The sequence below is a fragment of the Somniosus microcephalus genome, chromosome 11 (assembly GCF_052327205.1).
Source record: "Somniosus microcephalus isolate GS21.2 chromosome 11, FLI_Smic_1.0, whole genome shotgun sequence".
Lineage (NCBI taxonomy): Eukaryota > Metazoa > Chordata > Chondrichthyes > Squaliformes > Somniosidae > Somniosus > Somniosus microcephalus.
Window position 1 is genome coordinate 147,836,648 of NC_140997.1, and position 16,197 is coordinate 147,852,844.

The 16,197-nt window shown below is 43.9% G+C and overlaps 1 protein-coding gene across 6 annotated transcripts in view; it reads right to left on the reverse strand.

The window, feature by feature from the left end:
• sumf1 (sulfatase modifying factor 1) overlaps positions 1-16,197 on the reverse strand; it is a 172,376-nt gene that overhangs the window by 17,169 nt on the left and 139,010 nt on the right. For 4 of the 6 annotated variants that reach the window (XM_086001359.1, XM_086001365.1, XM_086001366.1 and 1 more), the window contains exon 8: positions 5,741-5,800. The exons of the other annotated variants lie outside the window; for them this stretch is intronic. In XM_086001359.1, coding sequence (XP_085857485.1) covers positions 5,741-5,800 — 60 coding nt within the window. The remainder of the gene's footprint in view (positions 1-5,740; positions 5,801-16,197) is intronic. 6 annotated transcript variants of the gene reach the window in all.

A 16,197-nucleotide genomic window follows, 5' to 3' on the forward strand; every position in this document is an offset into this window, starting at 1 on the left:
ATATAGTTTTATTAAAAGTATCCATTTTATGAAGTGAGCATTTTATCTTGCACTGGGTTCAAGTCTGTTTAGAGCACAGATATACAGACGGTACAAAATAATTTATTTCCTCTCTTTTTGGATCTCTCCCTTCTCCCAACCCAATGTAATTATCTTTATTATCTGTTGAGATATACAAATAAGATTGGTGCATTCTCTGACTTCAATTACAATCCAAGTTATATCGGTGGGTCAAAATAGTCAACCCTTTGAAATCTTCACATAAATATTTGTATTTAATTGGACCTCAAGGGGCCGTCACTCTATCTGCCTATAGGCCTGGGAGGAAACACTGTTCAATCTCCCTCGCCTGGCTCTAAAACCTTAATACTACGGCTGAGTATTTCATTTAATGAGTATAACATTTTATTAGACAGGGTAATAAAGATATGGTAGGAAAACAAAATACACAGCAATTGAGAGTTGAACTGAAACACTTATTATTTATGCACTAGCAGACAATGCACTGACATGCATTTTTTTTCTGTCGAAATCAAATGTTACTAGAATCATGGGAGAACTCTTCAATCACAGTAACAGAACAGTTCAACATTTGAGGACTAAAGCGTGTAAGTGAACAATTCACTGTTCAGTAACTGAAGGTAAGTGAACTAGTCAGTGAGGATTGAAGAGTCGGTGAACTGGTCAGTGAAGACTGAAGTATGTAAAAAGGAAGAGAGTAGCAAAAGTAAGTGTTGGTCCCTTAGAGGCTGAGACAGGTGAAATTATAGTGGGGAATAATAAGGAAATGGCAGAGACTTTAAACAAATATTTTGTATCTGTCTTCACAGTAAAAGACACAAAAAGCATACCAAAAATAGTGGACAACCAAGGGGCTAATAAGAGTGAGGAACTTAAAGTAATTAAGATCGATAGAGAAAAAGTACTTGAGAAATTAATGGGACTAAAAAACGACAAATCCCCTGGACCTGATGGCCTACGTCCTGGGGTTCTATGGGGTGGCTGCAGAGTTAGTGGATGCATTGGTTGTGATCTTCCAAAATTCTAGAATGGTTCCAGCGGACTGGAAGGTAGCAAATGTAACCCCGCTATTCAAGAAAGGAGAGAGAGAAAACAGGGAACTACAGGCCCGTTAGCCTGACATCAGTGGTCGGGAAAATGCTGGAATCCATTATTAAGGAAGTGGTAACGGGGCACTTAGAAAATCATGATATGATTAGGCTGAGTCAACATGGCTTTATGCAAAGGAAATAGTGTTTGACAAATTTATTAGAATTTTTTGAGGATGTAACTAGCAGGGTAGATAAAGGGGAACCAGTGGATTTATATATTTGGATTTCCAAAAGGCATTCGATAAGGTGCCACATAAAAGGTTATTACACTAGTTTAGGGCTCAGGGGTTGGATAATATATTAGCATGGATAGAGGATTGGTTAACGGACAGAAAACAGAGAGTAGGGATAAACAGGTCATTTTCGGGTTGGCAGGCTGAGGTGCTGCAAGGATCAGTGCTTGGGCCTCAGCTAGTTACAATCTATATTAATGACTTTGATGAAGGGACCGAGTGCAATGTATCCAAGTTTGCTGATGATACAAAGCTAGGTGGGACAGTAAGCTGTGAGGAGGACACAAGTAGCCTGCAAAGGGATATAGACCGGTTAAGTGAGTGGGCAATAAGGTGGCAGATGGAGTATAATGTGAGGAGATGTGAGGTTATTCACTTTGGTAGGAAGAATAGAAAAATAGAATATTTTTTAAATGGTGAGAAACTATTAAATGTTGGTGTTCAGAGAGATTTAGGTGTCCTCGTACAGGAAACACAGAGAGTTAGCAGGCAGGTACAGCAAGCAATCAGGAAGGCAAGTGGCATGTTGGTCTTTATTGCAAGGGGGTTGGAATATAAGAGTAAGGAGGTCTTACTACAATTGTACAGGGCTTTGGTGAGACCACACCTGGAGTACTGTGCACAATTTTGGTTTCCTTATCTGAGAAAGGACAAACATGTGTTAGAGGCAGTGCAATGAAGGTTCACTAGATTGATTCCTGGGATGAGAGGGTTGTCCTATGAGGAGAGATTGAGTAGACTGGGCCTATACTCGCTGGAGTTTAGAAGAATGAGAGGTGATCTCATTGAAACAAGAAGATTCTGAGGGGGATTGACAGCATAGATGCTGAGAGATTGTTTCCCCTGGCTGGAGAGTCTAGAACTAGGGGACATAGTCTCAGGATAAGGGGTCGGCCATTTAAGACTGAGGAGGAATTTCTTCACTCAGAGTGTTGTTGAATCTTTGGAATTCTCTACCCCAAAGAGCTGTGCATGCTGGGTCTTTGAGTATATTCAAGGCTAAGATAAATAGATTTTTGGATTCATGGGGAATCAAGGGATATGGGGATCGGGTGGGAAAGTGGAGTTGAGGTTGAAGATTAGCCATGATCTTATTGAATGGCGGAGCAGGCTCGAAGGGCCGTATGGCCTACTCCTGCTCTTAATTCTTACAAGAGTCAGTGAACTGGTCAGTGAGGATTGAAAAGTCGGTGAACGGGTCAGTGAGGATTGAAGAATCAGTGAACGGTTCAGTGAGGATTGAAGAGTCAGTGAGGAGTGAAGAGTCAGTGAACGGGTCAGTGAACGGGTCAGTGAGGAGTGAAGAGTCAGTGAATGTGTCAATGTCTGATGATTGAAGAGTCAGTGAACTGGTCAGTGAGGATTGAAGAGTCAGTGAACTGGTCAGTGAGGATTGAAGAGTCAGTGAACTGGTCAGTGAGGATTGAAGAGTCAGTGAACTGGTCAGTGAGGATTGAAAAGTCGGTGAGCGGGTCAGTGAGGATTGAAGAGTCGGTGAACGGGTCAGTGAGGATTGAAGCGTCAGTGAACGGGTCAGTGAGGATTGAAGAGTCAGTGAACGGGTCAGTGAGGAGTGAAGAGTCAGTGAACGGGTCAGTGAGGGGTGAAGAGTCAGTGAACGGGTCAGTGAGGATTGAAGCGTCAGTGAACGGGTCAGTGAGGAGTGAAGAGTCAGTGAATGTGTCAATGTCTGATGATTGAAGAGTCAGTGAACTGGTCAGTGAGGATTGAAGAGTCAGTAAGCTGGTCAGTGGTGGAAAATTTCAGTGTGTGGGCAGAGAATGGGACACCAAATGAAGACCAGGCCCTTGCCTCTGGGGTCCCCCAAGGATCTATCCTTGGCCCCCTCCTATTTCTCATCTACATGTTGCCCCTTGGCGACATCATCCGAAAACACAGCGTCAGTTTCCACATGTACGCTGACGCTTCTCTCGACCCCTTCACGGTCTCTAAATTGTTTGACTGCTTGTCCGACATCCAGTTCTGGCGGAGCAGAAATTTTCTCCAATTAAATATTGGGAAGACCGAAGCCATTGTTTTCGGTCCCCGCCACAAACTCTGTTCCCTAGCCACTGACTCCATCCCTCTCCATAACATCTGTCTGAGGCTGAGCCACACTGTTCGTAATCTTGGTGTCATATTTGACCGTGAAATAACCACATATCCGCAGCATAACTAAGAATACCTATTTCCACTTTCGTAACATCGCCAGTCTCCGCCCTTGCCTCAGCTCATCAGTTGCTGAAACCCTCATCCATGCCTTTGTTACCTCTAGACTTGACTATTCCAACGCACTCCTGGCTGGCCTCCCACATTCTACCCTACGTAAGCTTGAGGTGATCCAAAACTTGGCTGCCCGTATCCTAACCGCACCAATTCCCGTTCACCCATCACCCCTGTGCTCGCTGGCCTACATTGGCTCCTGGTTAAGCAATGCCTCGATTTCAAAATTCTCATCCTTGTTTTCAAATCCCTCCATGGTCTCGCCCCTCCCTATCTCTGTAATTTCCTTCAGCCCCACAAACCCCCCCCCCCGAGATATCTGTGCTCCTCTAATTCTGGCCTTGAGCAGCCCCGATTATAATCGCTCAACCATTGGTGGCCGTGCCTTCTGTTGCCAAGGCCCTAAGCTCTGGAATTCCCTGCCTAAAACTCTCCACCTCGCTACCTCCCTTTCCTCCTTTAAGACGCTCCTTAAAACCTACCTCATTGACCAAGCTTATGGTCACCTGCCCTTATTTCTCCTTATGTGGCTCGGTGTCACATTCTTTGTCTTTTAATACTCCTGTGAAGTGCCTTGGGACGTTTTACTATGTTAAAGGCGCTATATAAATACAAGTTGTTGTTGCCCACATAAAGGAGAATGAAGTCTGCAGTATGAGTTACCCTGTACTACTCCCTAAGAGTAGCTTTAGCAGAGGTCAAACAAGCAGGTCATCTGGCCGGTGATTCAGGCTGGAAATGGTGAGTGGTGGACAGCTGCGGCTAACCAGGGAAGAAAAATAATTCTAAAGTGAGGCAGAAAAGCTAATTGTTTATTAGATAGAAACTGCAACTAAACTAATTGCGTACGTTGTGAATGAACACAAATAAAAGTGAGAAAGATAGCACTTCTACCACAATGAACTGGATTTTAACAACTCTATTTTTAGAAGAGCTGAACAGCTGCACAGTTAGGCGCTGCAGCAGAACCATAGGCACTCTCATGTAATGGTTTATGCCCGCTCGTTCACAAATGAAAGGTGATAATTTACCAGTTCAATCGTCTGAATGAAGCAACCCATCTCCTCTTCTGTCCTTCCCGCACCCGCTGCACTCAGTTCTACTCTCACATGTCTCTTCAAATGAAATCAAGACAGAGATAGAGAGGACTTTGTTCTAGTAAATTATGGGCGCTCAGAGACCACTTATTATTATTGCCACTTTCGCCAGTGGGCGGTGGAACCGGAATTGTCCTTCTCATTCTCACCACTCTGTATTTTCAGGACTGAGGGCGAACCACACTGATTTCCCTTTGACACATGATGGCTGCATTCTGGGTAACAATTTGATGCAAGCTCTTCTTCCACAGCTTTGGCAAGCTGTTTCACTGTTGGAGAAAATGTGTGTGTGTGTGTGTGTGTGTGAGAGAGTGAGCAAATGAGTGAGCGAGTAGAATGAGTGAGTGAGTTGAGTTGAGTAAGTGCGTGAGTGCTTCATCAAGTCTTGGGTGCACTAGAAATTTTCAGGTGGGCTCTATCCCCATTTATTACTCCATCCCACCATCAGAATGTTTGCTTAGCGAATGGCTGTGGGTTGAACGTGTAATACACATGTCAGCTGCCGCTATTTCTCACTGGTTAGGAGTGATGTCACGGTTTACAGTCCAACATTCTTTACGGTACTAAAAACCAGCCTCCAATTGATATTCTGTACCATAACTGTCCAGTACATGTTTGAAATCGAGGATGAACATAGAAGGTTGTGTTTCGTAGCTTAATGGCTACATGAACTGACTTAGGATTTTCTCAATCACATTTCACTGTTTTCTCTACTACCTTTTCTCTTTCCTATGCCTGACTGCACAGTGTCCAGCAGTTTACACAGCTTTCCTGTATTTAGAATCTGTTTGCAAACTATTACCTGTAGTTGGCCTCTCTGTATTCTTAAGCTGCACCCTATGTCCCCCACTTATCTCTTAGTTTTGGCCAGTCCTGTAAAGGAGTTTCACCAGCTATGCCAGGTCACTTCCGATGAAAGGTCACAACTGAAACATTAACTTATCTTTCACTTCTAGATGCTGACTGGCATGCTGTGCATTTTTAGAATTTTCCTTTTTGTTGCGTCAGATTTGGGGCTGGCATTTGTTTCTTGCTCAATAGTGTTTTGCAAGTATTTGAAAGGCTCAAAAGTTACCTTGTGGCACATATAGGATCCGCCCTTCTTCACCTTGTCTGTTCCTGAGGGAGGTCCCATCTGCAGGAAAGAAATTGAATGACACGGTCAGCATACCTATACTGGAACAGCAGTGGGATCCGGAACGGCAGTGGGATCTGGCTCGGCAGCGGGGGCCATTGGAAAAGAGGAAAACAAGTCAGCATTCAGCTCACTGTCGCACTGTTTTTTCAAAGCTTTTTCTTTGCAGTTGTCTCCTGTACGTTTGGAGGCACATGGCAGCATGTGTGACAAGCTCCGTGGAATGCAAACTAAAGGCTGTGAGCATGGAGATGGAACGAGATGGCTCACTGGAGAATTTCACCATTGTGACTTTTGTTACTTTTTCCCTACCCCCATGGTGTTTAATGTCCCTTTGCTTTAATCCAAATCAAACACTGCCGGTGTAAGTTGTGTTACAATTTATTTTGGCCATGTATAAAACTTAATTTTGCTGAGTGCAGCTTTATTTAGTGCTGCAGATGCTAATTAGTCTTTCTGAGGTCCCTGAAGCAACTTAAACACAGTCAGACAGTATGTTCCGTAGCGTACTTGCTGTAATAGAAATTACAATCTGTATTGTTTCCAAAGGAAATTACCGCTGACAAATGCAAGGCAGGTGGAAATGTATGTGTGAGACAATAATGAGGAAAACAGGATGTTGTCAATCAGGAGCTGTATTTAATACTGTGCAATATTGGAATGATTAGTCCCTGGGGGTATGTCCTGCAACATCATTACTGTCACCTCACTCACAGCACAGAACGCACACAACAGCATTACCTGGGGTTATTAACTGCAACTAATCCTAAAGACTTAGGTCAGGCTCCAAATGTGCAGCATAAACTAATGATGTCCACAGCACGTCAAGAGATTCTGAAGCTATGTGACAGTGTTCTGGTATTGTCACTGTTCTCACCACTGAAAAGCTTCAGAATATCATCAAACGTGCCTAGACATTTCCTCACCAACGATTAAATTATTTAGCTTATTATAAGTTGTTACAAGGTCAGACGTGGCTGAGGAAGAAGCATGTTCCCACAATGTTCTGCATCAACTGTGCTGTACATGCTCCAGTGAGATGGCATGGTTGACCTAATTTAAGTTTAAATGTTTTCTCTACACTACGACTGCAGTGCATATTTTATTCTCAATGGGTGAAAAGTTTGAACGGTAAACATTTCCCCTCTCCCCCCACTAATCTAATCATGATGCTCCATGGCTGGTGATGAGGGAGCAGCACTTAATGTGAAATTCTATAATATTATGATCACTCTGCCCCAGAGGATCCTTTACTATGAGATTGCTAATTAACCCTGTCTCATTACACAATACAAGATCTAAAATAGCCTGTTCCCTGGTTGGTTCCATGACGTATTGTTCCAGGAAACTGTCCCGAATGCATTCCATGAACTCGTCCTCCAGACTACCTTTGCCAATTTGATTTCTCCAGTCTATATGAAGATTAAAGTGCCCCACAATTATTGCATTACCTTTGTTACAACCTCCTACTTTTTCTTGATTAATATTCTGTCCAACAGTATAGCTACCATTAGTGTTTTCTGCCCCTTGTTATTCCTTATCTCCACCCATACCAATTCTACTTCCTGATCTTCCAAGCCGAGATCCTTTCTCTCTACTGTCCTTATGTCATCCTTTATTATCAGGGCTACACCCCCTCCTTTTCCATTCTGCCTGTCTTTTCGAAAAGTCAAGTACCCTGGAACATTTAGTTCCCAACCTTGGTCACCTTGCAGCCAAGTCTCTGTAATGGCTATTAGATCAACCCCATTTATCTCTATTTGTGCCACTAGTTCGTCTATCTTGTTACGAATGCTTCTGTACAGGCTGTCCTGTATTTGCACTTCCTCCTGAAGGAAATGTGGGAACAGAAGGGAGCCCATAATTTGAAGGTGTATCAGAGAAGACAGAGACTGATTATTCCAAGAATCTATGAACCAGTTTTAACGTCAATATACTGTAGTCCAGAATACAGCAGGTTACCCAAACAGCCGCTACGTTAGTTATTCTTTGAAATCTTATTCATCGACCACCCTTCCTTTGTTAATTTGATTTGTGTAAATTATATGCTGTTTTATGCAAATTTATGAGTTTATGACCAGTTATTAAAGCCCAGTTCGATTTGGAATCTAATTAACTGTGGACGATTTAAATTCTCTGTATGAAACATTACTTCAAACGAGAAATGATTGCAGGAAGGGACTTTAATATAAAGTGCAGAACCTTAATCTCAGTATTGTGATAAAAATCATTACGCAGGGTCTCCCTATAAAGAGGTTTTTTTTGTTTATTTTAATCTTTCATTTTTCCCCTCTTGTGGTACTATGTCACTTTAGATATCTCCTTTGAGCTGGAGGCATTCCACTGATGTGAGTGGCGAGCTTTATCAGTGAGTAACACCACTTGAAGTTACTGTGAATGGTACCTGGGCCTTTCCTGGCTACCTGAGGCAAATCTCAGCACCACATCAGTGCACCACCTTAACCGACCAGCTCAGGCACCTCCTGATTGGCAGCAGGGCCAGCTGGGTTGCCAAGCAACAGGGTTTCCATCAGAACTGCTCACTCAAGGCTTGGCCTATGATGCTGGTATTGCAGTGTCCCACCTGGAAGCAGCAAGCCACATTGATTTTTGTTAGGCAAGGGTATTCAGGGTTACAGAACCAAGGCAGGTAGATGGAGTTAAGCTACAGATCAGCCGTGATCTAACTGAATGGCAGAACAGACTCGAGGGGCTGAATGGCCTCCTCCTATTCCTATAAACCAAGAAGGAGGGTACCTGCAGGGATGAGAAAAAGATCGAAATGAAACGATCTCCCACCGAGCAATAAGTTCTTCTTACAATATCTAGAGTGGAGGAAGAGAGCTCATTATATTGAAAGATTCTCCATTAACCAGCTCAACATTTGGAACTCAACAGACACATCCTCAGGTAGTCACTGACAGGTTGTTATGCAACTGGCAGCACAGGCTCTGTTCCACACATACTGACAGAAGTCCCCAAACCCTTACTTAAAGCAAGAGAAAACAGCAGACAGCTGATAGTTCAGCCAACAAGCACATGTCAGATGTGGTGATTACCACTAGTTTATGAAACATAACACTGCCAATCTCGAGCATTAACAGAAGGGTGGATGAATACTTGTACAGAATCGGAGTGCCACAAAACAGTAGTGCAATAACAGTGCAAAGATTTAAATGGTAAAACCAAAGTATTGGTTTTCCCATTATAGCGTTAAAAGTACTATCTGGAAAAACGGTAAGGTTGCGAGATGCAAGTGGCTTAGAGGGTTAAGTTATGGGGACAGGTTGCCTAAACTTGCTTGTATTCCCATAAGTAAACGAGATTGAATGGTGATCTGATCGAGGTGTTTAAAATATTAAACTGATTCGATAAGGCAGATACAGAGAAACTATTTCCTCTGGTGGAGCAATCAAGAATGAGGGGAGATAATCTTAAAATTAGATTAGGGGCAAAATCAGGAAGCACTTTTTCACACAAAGGGTAGTAGAAATCTGGAACTCTCTCCCCCAATAGGCTGTGGATACTCGAACAATTCGAGCTTTCAAGACTGAGACGGACAGATTTTTGTTGGGTAAGGCTATCAAGGGATATGGAGCAAAGACAGGGCAATGGTGTTGAGGTACAGATCAGCCATGGTCGTATTGAATGGCCGAGCAGACACGAGGGGCTGAATGGCCTACTCCTGTTCCTAATGTTTCTAAGAGGCAAGATTACAAATGGGTATAAAAGTTCAACTCTGAACAATTAAATAAAAAAGGGCAGAATTTGCGTTAGTATATATTCATACATGTACAATTGAGGATATGCAACAGGGCTGCCTGAATGCCTGTCTTTGGTTTTGTAAATAGCTAGGGCTTAAAATGGGGGCTGCTCCTTCGATAAGTACAAAATGGTGGACTGGAAACATTCCATCTGCGAGAACCAGGCAGGGTTGCTGATCACTAATTAGCATATAAAAGATTCCTTTTGGTAGGGGGCAGTGTAATTAATGGAAAGGAAAATCGGGCGGGGTGTCTAACACAAACATACAACAATGGAAAAGTCCAGCTGGTCCATCAAGCCTGCCCCACACTCCTGATGCCCTGGGAGAGGAAGAAATAACAGAAACCGGGCTGATCCGATACCACTCGCTTTGCGAGCCGCCGAAGTTGAATTTTAACCCCGTGAAGACATAAACAATTTCTTTGCTTGACTTCTTCAAAGAAATGGCTGTAACTTCAAAGGCGGTCAGAGAGATACATTTCTCAGTTCCGGCTGCGAGGTTAGTTCCGGAGTTGATGCACTAAGGTCCCTGGCCACTTAAAGGCTGGTGTATTTCAGATAAAACAGCTCATCTCAAAAGATGCACTTCAAGACCACATACAAGGGTAAAATCGGCATGGCCCCATACTACCAGTGAGCCAGTGCCTATCAGATAATTGCTCACTGAAATCAAGAGATGGGAAACTGCGGCCAATGTGCCAGTGATTATCCGATCTGCGCTGGTTGCATGCAAGACCCCACTGGTGGGCATTGCAAAATTTACTCTACTGTTTACCAAAGGCTCATGTGTTCATCCAAAGAAACTGTTCCATTCTCTTACAGATACATAAATCACTAAAAGTAGCAACACAAGTTAATAAGGCCATAAAAAAAGCAAACCAAGCACTGGGGTTAATTTCTAGAGGGACAGAATTGGAAAGCAGAGAAGTTATGTTAAACTTGTATAGAACCTTGGTTAGACCACACTTGAGTACCGTGCACAGTTCTGGTCTCCATATTATAAAAAGGATAGAGAGGTACTGGAGAAGGTGCAAAAAAGATTCACGAGTATGATACCAGAACTGAAATAATATACTTATCAGGAAAGGCTGGGCTCTTTTCTCTACTAAGTAACTTACAGAGAGCTGAGTTAATCGATAGATCTGAGCTACACTAACTCACTGTGGCCCATGCGCCCCATTGATCCGGTTCGTGAAGCTCGTGCCGATTCTGTGTGCAAAGCTGACTTTGGCAGTTCTTTAAAGCTGCTGAACCTGCAGGAAAAGGAAAAGGTTGCTCTCTGGTGGATTTCGAATAATCGGGAAGCAACTTAATCCTGGTCTTCCAGGTTTAGGAATTTTAAAGAGCTGAAGCTTCCATGTTCACAGACTTCAGCAGAGAGGGAAGATGGAGGAAAAGGAGAGGGACAGGATGAGGAGAGAAGGAGGAGGTTGAGTGGAAAAAAGGGAGGATAAAGGCTTCAGATGTTCTGTGTATAGAGGGGCCTTGATTTTTTTTGTGGATTGGGGCGGTCTCAGTTTTTTTGTGGATAGGAGCATACATTACTGCATTATCTTATGTGTGACCCACTTGCTGGTTTGGACACATCTCCCTGGCTTCCAGCTCCAAAAGGTTGGATATCTGTGCACTGAGCCATCCAGTGTACTCCTTTTCTTTAGCTGGCTCAGTGGGAAGCACTCTCGCCTCTGAGTCAGAAGGTTGTGGGTTCAAGTCCCACTTCAGAGACTTGAGCACAAAAATCTAGGCTGACATTCCAGTGCAGTGCTGAGGGAGTGCTGCACTGTCAGAAGTGCTGTCTTTCGGATGAGACGCTAAACTGAGGCCCCGTCTGCTCTCTCAGGTGGATGTAAAAGATCCCATGGCACTATTTCGAAGAAGAGCCGGGGAGTTCTGCTCGGTGTCATAGCCAATATTTATCCCTCAACCAACATCACTGAAACAGATTATCTTGTCATTATCACATTGCTGTTTGTGGGAGCTTGCTGTGCGCAAATTGGCTGATGCGTTTCCTACATTAAAACAGTGATTACATCTCAAAAGTACTTAATTGGCTCTAATGCACTTTGAGACAGCCTGAGGTCGTGAAAGGTGCCATATAAATGCCAGTACTTTATTTTTATATTTTTTTACTGGCCATGAACTTGGAGTGGGAAGGGAGGATCCAGTTGTCGTGGTCCATGTAGGAACCAACGACATAGGCAGAACTAAGAATGAGGTTCTGCTGAGGGAGTTTGAGGAGCTAGGGTCTACATTAATAAGCAGAACCTCAAGGGTAATAATCTCTGGATTACTATCTGAGCCACGCGCAAATTGGCATCAGGTCAAGCAGATCAGAGAGTTAAATGCGTGGCTCAAAGATTGGTGTGGGAAAAAGGGGTTTCAATTCATGGGGCACTGGCACCAGTACTGGGGAAAGAGGGAGCTGTTCCGTCAAGACGGGCTCCATTTACACCGGGCTGGGATCAGCGTCCTGGCGAATCGAATAACTAGGGCTGTAGATAGGGCTTTAAACTAAAAAAGCAGGGGGGAGGGATCATGTGAGGGGAAATTTAGAAATCTAAAGAGAAAGGTCAAGTGTAGCGATTTGGGTAAAAATAAGCAGAGTGTGACAGGAAGGGACAGAGAGTTTAATGGTAGCAGTGCAGCAGAGCAGCAGAGAATAAGGTCAAAGCAGGGAATAAGGGTAAAAAAAATTAAATTAAAGGCTGTTTATCTGATTGCATGAAGCATTCATAACAAGATAGATGAACTAGTGGCACAAATAGAGATAAATGGGGTTGATCTAATAGCTATTACAGAGATGTGGTTGCAAGGTGATCAAGGTTGGGAACTAAATGTTCCAGGGTATTTGACTTTTCGAAAAGACAGGCAGAATGGAAAAGGAGGGGGTCTAGCCCTGATAATAAAGAATGACATAATGATAGTAGAGAGAAAGGATCTCGGCTCGGAAGATCAGGAAGTAGAATCAGTATGGGTGGAGATAAGCAGTAAGGGGCAGAAAACACTGGTGGGAGTAGTATATAGGCCCCCTAATGGTAGCTATACCATTGGACAGAATATTAATCAAGAAATAGTAGGAGGTTGTAACAAAGGTAATGCAATAATCGTGGGGGACTTTAATCTTCATGTAGACTGGACAAATCAAATTGGCAAAGGTAGTCTGGAGAATGAGTTCATGGAATCCATTCGGGGCAGTTTCCTGGAACAATACGTCATGAAACCAACCAGGGAACAGGCTATTTTAGATCTCTTGTATTGTGTAATGAGACAGGGTTAATTAGCAATCTCATAGTAAAGGATCCTCTGGGGCAGAGTGATCATAATATTATAGAATTTCACATTAAGTTTGAGAGTGACTTGCCTAAGTCCGAAACTGGGGTCTAAAACTTAAATAAAGCCAATTACATAGGTATGAGGGGCGAGTTGGCTAAGGTAGATTGGAAAAATAGATTAAAAGGTATGGCGGTAGATAAGCAGTGGCTAGCATTTAAAGAAATATTTAATAATTCTAACAAAAGTACATTCCATTGAGAAACAAAAACTCCACGGGAAAAGTGATCCATCAGTGACTAAAGAAGTTAAGGATAGCATTAGATCGAAAGAGGAAGCTTATAATGTTGCGAAGAATAGTACAGGAAACTTTGTTATATCCGGCACCGACAGGACCGAGCTGTTGCCGATCTATCAAAACTGCCGGACATACCAGCGTTAATGTTGAAGCATACGGAGATTTGCAGCTCCGTATCTGGCAACAAACACTGTTGCTTAGCAACAGCTTCTAAACAGTCAGCCGTACCTTAAAAGCATCTCTGTAGCTTAGCAACAGCTTCAGAGAGACATTGCAGAGCCTGACTGTTGGAAAAAAAAGCCACGAGAAGAAAAAAAACCTAACAAAACGGCTCCTGATTTCTGCCGGTAGATTGAGGTTTCCAGACATACAACCTCCGGATAAACCAAAGTTTTCTGTGGTAAGCCTGAGGATTGGGAGAGTTTCAGAAACCAGCAAAGGAGGACCAAAAAATTGATAAAAAGGGAAAAAATAGAATATGAGAGAAAACTAGCAAGAAATATAAAAGCAGATTGTAAGGGCTTCTACAAGTATGTAAAAAGAGTAGCAAAAGTAAACGTTGGTCCCTTAGAGGCTGAGACAGGAGAAATTATTATGGGGGATAAGGAAATGGCAGGAACATAAACAAAAATTTTGTATCTATCTTCACAGTAGAAGACACAAAAAGAATACCAAAAATGGCAGGGAACCAAGGGTCTAATGAGGGTGAGGAACTTAACGTAATTAATAAACGTAGAGAAAAAGTGCTAGAGAAACTAATGGGACTAAAAGCTGACAAATCCCCTGGACCTGACGGCCTACATCCTAGGGTTCTAAAAGAGGTGGCTGCAGAAATCATGGATTCACTGGTTTTGATCTTCCAAAATTCCCTAGATTCTAGATCGGTCCCAGCGGATTGGAAAGTGGCAAATGTAACCCCGCTATTCAAGAAGGAGAGAGAGAGAAAACAGGGAACTAGGCCAGTTAGTCTGACATCAGTAGTAGAGAATATGCTGGAATCCACTGTTAAACAAGTGGTATCAGGGCACTTAGAAAATCATAACGTGATTAGGCAGAGTCAACATGGTTTTATGAAAGGGAAATCGTGTTTGACAAATTTATTAGAGTTTTTTGAGGATGTAACTAGCAGGGTAGATAAAGGGGAACCAGTCGATGTAGTATATTTGGATTTCCAAAAGGCATTTGATAAGGTGCCACATAAAAGGTTGCCACACAAGGGCTCATGGGGTTAGGGGTAATATAGTAGCATGGAGAGAGGATTGGTTAACGGACAGAAAACAGAGAGTACGGATAAACGGGTCTTTTTCAGGTTGGCAGGCTGTAACTAGTGGGGCGCCGCAAGGATCAGTGCTGGGGCCTCAGCTATTTACAATCTATATTAATGACCTAGATGAAGGGACTGAGTGTAATATATCCAAGTTTGCTGACGATACAAAACTAGGTGGGACAGTAAACTGTGAGGAGAACACAAAGGGCTTGATTTTGCCAGGCTCGAGGAGGCGGGATTGGAGGCATGTGAGGTGTTAAAATCGCAAAAAATGGCGGGCCGCTCCAATCCCGCCTCCGAGCAACTTTCCCAGAATCGGGGTTTCAGACCCTATTTCCATTCCACCTTCAAGAGGCGGGATAGGCCCTTAATGCCCTTAACAACCACTTAATTGCCTCTATAATCCCATTTTGAGAGGCCTTTCTGATTTTACCACTTTTCCCCCGTCCTGCACGTCTCCTCTGGAACACGCCAGTTAATCCTGGCCGCCTCACAAGTGGATTGCTTACTAACAGCTGCAGCTCCACCATTAAAAAGGAGTTTTCAGCAACCTTCATTTGCAGGTGGCAGAACTTTATTGTCTCAGGTCTAGGGGAACTTTTGGCAGGCATACTCATTGTTGTGGAAGTTTGGAGCCTGACACCCATCTCCAGTGTGACCTCCTGGGAAACCCCTCTCTCCACCTTGACTGAGCACTTCCTCAACTGAGACATATACCAGAAGCATGGGAACCATTTATTTCCTTTCCTCCTGGACATCAGATTCGGACGAAGACCAGCCGTGGCAGCAGCAGAACCATAAACAACAGCAGCACCAACAACAGGAGCGCCAAGCTGCTGCTCACCCACCTGAAACTGCACAGGCCAGAAGGCGCCAGAGCGCGACCACATTGCTGCCGGGATGCAAGGGGCTCATGTTGGCCAGATTTGCTTAGCCTGCACAAACAAACACTTCTGTCTTGCACCTTCTTACCAGAGCATTGACAATGGACAAGAACCTGCGGATTCCTATCACTCTGACCACCATACTGACAATTGCAAATCACCCTAAGCCCTCAATGTGAAAGTCCCATTTGCGAAATGACAGGCCACAATTTCAACAGTTTGCCATCAAATCTGTTTGATACCATGACAAGGATAGTTGGTCCAAACACAATACATCGCAGCACCCAAGTGACTACCCTTGTGACTACTTGTGCATTATCTTCCTCATACGCGTGCTCCTACATGGTGCTTCCCCTGTGGCTTCAGCAGATGTGGAGACACTTGCTCACTTTCTTGCTGCTCCTGTCTCGACACCTTTGGCGGGCGTCCTCTGGGGTTGCGAACCTGTGAGTTCTCGCCAACAGTCTGTTGCTCCTGCGGCTGTACAGAGGCTGAGACGCCTATCTCAGTTGGGTGAGGACTCTGGTGGGGTTCTGACCGAGGGCTTTGCAGTGGCATGGTTGTGAGCGCGCTTGGAGAGGAGCCCCCACTTCCTTGTTGTCTGCCACCAACATCCCTCTCATGGGTCAGCCCCACTTCAGAGCCAGAAAGTGGCTTGACAGAGGACTTCCATGAAGGTCTGGTTTCTATGCTCAATAGCTGACCATCGTTCCTCAAGAGATGTCATTCTATTCTGAAGAATGACCATGTTTTCAAGACCCTGGCAACTAAGCTCCTCCATGGCCGTAGCCATCCTCTCCTCTACGGTAGCCAGCCTTACCACGGAGTTAGCCATCCTTTCCGTGGTGATGCGTTCATGCGCCAACGCCTCCACAAAGGCTCTGCTCATGTTCGCGATGGACTCCTCCTCCAT